This window comes from Lipotes vexillifer, unplaced genomic scaffold, assembly GCF_000442215.2.
Source record: "Lipotes vexillifer unplaced genomic scaffold, Lipotes_vexillifer_v1.1 scaffold496, whole genome shotgun sequence".
Taxonomy (NCBI): domain Eukaryota; kingdom Metazoa; phylum Chordata; class Mammalia; order Artiodactyla; family Lipotidae; genus Lipotes; species Lipotes vexillifer.
The window spans coordinates 10,580,738-10,586,402 of NW_006786690.1; the positions used below are offsets into that span (position 1 = coordinate 10,580,738).

The 5,665-nt window shown below is 40.5% G+C and overlaps 1 protein-coding gene across 1 annotated transcript in view; it reads right to left on the reverse strand.

Moving 5' to 3' along the window:
* Positions 1-5,018, reverse strand: part of FHAD1 (forkhead associated phosphopeptide binding domain 1) — a 136,615-nt gene extending 131,597 nt beyond the window's left edge. The window contains exon 1 of the mRNA XM_007459328.1: positions 4,926-5,018. Within this exon, the coding sequence (XP_007459390.1) occupies positions 4,926-5,018 (93 nt within the window). The remainder of the gene's footprint in view (positions 1-4,925) is intronic.
* Between the last annotated feature and the right edge of the window lie 647 nt (positions 5,019-5,665).

Consider the following 5,665-nt stretch of genomic DNA (forward strand, 5'->3'; position numbering starts at 1 on the left):
TTGCTCTCAGTCCCTTGGGCTCACAATGCGCTCTTCCACCCCAGGGCCTTTGCACATGCCATTCCCTTCTCCTTTTGTCTAGTTAAGTCCTCCTTGCCTTCCATATTCCTTTCCTTTACAGCCCCAATGTTGGAATGGAATTAGTCACACCTTTGTGGGATCATTTGACTTATTTCTCTCTCTCCTGGCAGCTTCCTGATTGCAAGGACCATGTTCAGTTCTGCCATCGCTGTACCCCTAGACTTGGCTTGGTGCTGAGGCTCTGGGTAAATACTGTGCAAATAATGAGTGATAACAACAGTTATCACTGTTGACTATAAACAGTTCTCACTAGCCTGGCTATAAACAGGCTTCCTATTGCCTTTAGGGAACCAAACTCCTTACAGGATATAGAAAAAAAGTCTGGACGGTAAAACCCTGCAAATATCAATATTGATTTTTCCCTGAGCCAAATGATTACAAGTGACTTTTATTTTCTTCCTTATATTTTCCTTTCTCCCAATTTTTAAAAACAAGAAGCATGTAACTACCTTTCATTATCGGAAAGAGTAAATGATGTTGAAATACTACGATACCAATAGTCAAAACAACATGTCAGCCTTGCTGATGAGTAGAAATCTTTAGAAGCATGACTGCGTATTCTTTAGGATTGAACCAGGCAAATAAAACAAACAATCTTTTTTATTTGCTAGATGTAACCTCTGGGTAATTGCAAGGATGACTTTTTATTAATATAAATCCCTGAATTTTATTTAGTGGAATGACCTCTAGTGGCCTCAATAACATAAACTATAAATTGACTACTGAATTATTCCTCGGGATGGCTCATAGCTGATCAGGGGTGATTCTTCTGATCAGAAAGGCCCAATGAAGTCAGCAGAGGGGCAATTTTTGCCTTGTTTTATAAAACTGGAAAATGTTGACATGTCTGTAGGTTTCAATTCTTCAAAATTCTTCAGAATGGACCCATGTCCCCACACTCCTCTTCAGAGAAAATCTCCTCTCCCAAACCCATTTAAGCTTTGGGAAGATGATTTGTCTAAGAGAAGACAGAAGCGCCCATCAAAAGTCTATCCCCAAAACGCTTGGCAATTCATGTATCGGCTGTCCTCCGGGGAGCCCAAATGAGCTCGTGCTTCTGGAAATGCAACTGATTCCTTCATAAATCAACGTGACTGTAGCTGGCAGCAGTGATGCATTTCTTTTCTTTTCTTTTCTTTTTTTGCGGTACGCGAGCCTCTCACTGTTGCGGCCTCTCCCGTTGCGGAGCACAGGCTCCGGACGCGCAGGCTCAGCGGCCATGGCTCACGGGCCCAGCCGCTCCGCGGCATGTGGGATCTTCCCAGACCGGGGCACAAACCCGTGTCCCCTGCATCGGCAGGCGCACTCTCAACCACTGCGCCACCAGGGAAGCCCTTGTGTCGTATTTCTTAAGCTAAGTCCGAGGAGCAGTAAGCAGTCAATTATTTTTATACAATGAATGCAACTCCATTTCTGTCTAGTTAATAACTGTCCTCATTGGCTCCCTTTTCCAAATGGCTTATTAATGTCAGTGGATCCTCATCTCAACCCTGTGCACCTCTGAGGATTCTTCTCAGTCTCTGTTTTATGAGAGCATAATAATGATCGTTGAGCACCACATGCCAGGCTCTTTATGTGCATTTCTCACTTAATCCTCAGAATAACCCTATGAGGTAAGGGGTTTACGGACAGGGAAAAGGAGCTCAGAGTGATTAAGTAATTTGCTTGAAGTCACTCAGCCACAAAGTAGCCTAATGAGATTCAAACCCAGGTCTGTCTATCTCCAAAGCCTGTGCTTTTAAAAATTACTACAGTTTTCTAATATCATAGTCAGGTTCAAAACAGAGATCTCTGTCTCTACTTTAGCCAGACAGGAAATAAAACTACCCCAAATCTGTGCCTTGTTAGGATAAAGAAGAAACTACAGTTCTCCTTCTTGTTCCTCCCACTTTGCACACTGCACAGATTTTCTGTGTCCTCGAAGGGAGACCGTATCATGGAGGACAATCTCACGGGGAGGTTCGTGGAGTTACCTTTAAATCTGTTGAGTTTACAGTAAACATTCTCAGAAAACTAGGAATAAGGGGGGAAATTTCGCACTTCGTAAGAACATGTATAAAAACCCTACAGCTAACCTCGCACTTAATGGTGAAAGACTGACTGCTTTCCCCTAAGGTCAGGAGCAAGCGAATATAAGGATTTATACGCTGCTCTTGTTCAGCAGAGTCCTGGAAGTCTTAACCAGGGAAATAAAGCAAGAAAAAGAAGATTAAAGGCGTTCAGATCTCCTTTTCTGAAAGGAGAAATAAAATTGTGCTTATTTGCAGATGACGTGATTGTTTACGTATAAAATCCCAAGAAACCTACAAAAGCCCTTATATGAGAAAGTACAGTTAAGGTTGCAAGATACCAAGAAGCATACAAAAATCGACTGTATTTCTATATACTGTCAATTAACATGTGGACACCAAAATTAAAAATATAATACCATTTATAATCACTCAAAAAAAAAAGAGAGAAATACTTAAGTGTAAATCTAACAAAACATGTACAGAACTCGTATGCTGAAAACTACAAAACACTCATGAGGGACACTGAATAAATGGAGAAATATACCATGTTCATGAATTGGAAGACAATGTAGGAGTATATCAATTATTCTCACATTGATATATAGGATTAAACACAATTCCAATCAAAATTACAGCATGATATTTTGTACGTACAGACAGGCTTACGCTAAAATGTAAATGGAAAGGCAAAGGAACTAGAATAGGTTAAAAAATTTTTTTTAAAGAAAAGTGGAAGGAATCACTCTACCTGATTTAAGACTTATATAGCGACAGTAATCAAGGCTGTGTCATAATGGTAGAGGGACTGACACACAGATCCATGAAACATAATAGGGAACTAAGAAACAGCCCCCATAGAAAGTATGGCCAGATTATTTTTGACAAACTTGCAAAAGCAATTCAATGGAGAAAGGATAGTCTTTTCAACAAATGGTTCTGGAACAACTAAATATCCACATGCAATAAAAATGAACTTTGACCTAAATCTCACATCATACACAACAGTGAACCCAAAATGGTTCATAGATTTAAACATAAAACTATAAAACACTTAGAAGAAAACATAAGAGAAAATCCTCAGGATCAGGGACCTGGTGGCATGTTCTTAGACATGACACTAAAAGCATGGTCTATAAAAGAAAAAAATAACTACCCGGACTTCATCAAAAGTTAAAACTTTTGCTCTGTGAAATATCCTGCTAAGAGAATGAAAAGACAAGCTATGGATGGGAGAAAATATTTGCAAACCATCTATCTGACAAGGGACTCACATCTAAAATACATAAAGAATTCTCAAAACTCAATGGTAAAAAACCAAACAATTCGATTAGAAATGCTTAAAAGACATGAAGAGATATTTCACCGAAGAGGATATGCAAAGGGCAAATACGTACATGAAAAGACATTTAACATCACTATCAATTTGGGAAATGCAAGTTAAGACTATGATGAGATACCACTACACACTTACTAAAACAGCTAAAATGAAAAACAGTGTTTATGCTAATTGCTGGTGAGGATGTGTCTCATACATTGCTGGTGGAAATGAAAAATGGTACAGCCATGCTGGATAAGCCTGGCAGTTTCTTTACAAACCGAATATATGTTAACATATATGTTAATCCATGCAATCATACTCCTGAGCATTTATCGCAGAGAAATAAAAACATGTTCACACAAAAACCTGTACACAAATGTTTATAGTAGTTTTATTTGTAATAGCCCCAAATGGAATCAAAATGTCCTTCAAAAAGTGAATGGTTAAACATAGGTGATACATCCATACCGTGGACTACTACTCAGCAATAAAAGAACAAGCTAATAACCTAAATGGATGTCAAGGGCATTACGCTGAGTAAAAAAAAAAAAAAATCAATTGCAAAGGTCATACATAAATGATGAAAATTATAGAGACGGAGAACAGATTAGTGGTTTTCGGGGCGTGGGGACGATGGTGGGAGGAGGAATTGTGACTATAAAAGGAGTATCACAAGGGACATCTCTGATGATGGAATACTTCTATATCTTGATGGCCACACACAAATCCACACGTGGTAAAATGGCACAGAACTCCACACACGCTTTGTGCCATTCTCTCTACTACTTGTGCATCTATAATTATTTCAAAATAAAGTTTTAAAAAATCTGTCGAGTGCAGTCTGAGAGAGGTCTGACTTTCACAGTCGTAAAGGGATTCCATTGCATTTCTCTTTCTGCTTCAATATTTTAATCCCTTTCAAAATTTTAAAAGGCTCAAAGCCACTGTTTTTATAATTCCTTACTTACAATTTCTTCCAACTTCCTTGGCTGTCAATGAGCTGGGACTGTGGACCAAGCCACAGCTAATTCAGAGAATAAAATGAAATGAGAGAGTGCTGAGGCCACGCCCGGGGCTTACCCTGATTTACTACTTGGAGGTGTGGGGGCGGGGGAGGGCTCCGAGGGGCCCACAGTCTCCAGAAGCTCTGGAAAGGGCGAGAGGCCATTGCTCAAGCTGGGCACTTCAGGTGGCCGTGGCTGCCAGATGCGGAGCAGGTGAAGGTCAAGCATCAGCTCTACGCCCACCTTCCAAACCACGCCATCAGGGTGGGACACTGCAGACACAGTCAGCAAAGGACAGAGGGCCCATCGCACTTTGCACTGTGCTCGTTCACACCACATGTGCCAGGGATACGCACATGCGGGGATTGGTTATTGGTGGCACACGGAGGAAGGCTGGGACTGTTAGCCAGGGGCTGTGCTTTAGAAGAGATTGGAGTCCACAGAACAGTAAGGACTTTTGGTGGCGTGAGGGGTAGGGAGGGATGGGGACTGGGTAGGAAGAGGTCTTACCTCTAAAACAAGGTCTGAATCTTCATGCCTTCCAATCGTAGTGCTTTTATTCAGGACAAAAAAGCCTTCTGCGCTCTTTAGATAGGCTTTCATACTCTCTGCTTTCCCTATAAAAGGTTTACAGAAAACAATTTTGTTAGAAAAATACAGTCCTCTAATTATTCAATATCATATTTAGAATGAATGGAATACACCATAATGTCCACAGGAGAAGTCAGCAGAGGTAGGAGTGGATAGCTGGATTTAACAATGATCACAATTATAATTCCGCACATTTTTAAGACTGTCCTTTTAACAGTGATATCCGGCATAGATGAGCTTGGTTCTGATCACAAGAGGACATCCTTTATGTAACTCAGAGCACAAACAAGCAATAGCAAAAAAAAAAAAAACCAAACAAATCTGAATTCCACTGATAACCGCTCTCCACCTCCCATTAAGCTTAGTTTGGGGTTAGTTATCTGACAGAATCAAGTACTCAGTGTTACTAACCCACCACTTACTAGCTCTGTGACTCTGGGTGAGTTACTTATTCTCTCTCTATGCCTCTGTTTCCTCATCTGTAAAATGGGGCTAATAATACTCTGTATCCCAAAGAGTTCTGTGAGGATTAAATGTGAAGCATCTAGAGTGGTGATCGCTACACTAAACACGCATTTGTCCTACTGTGATTATGACTGTTATTAATCTTGGGCTTCTGAACTTTGACTCAAGGAACCCCAACTCCTACAGAGCTTCTT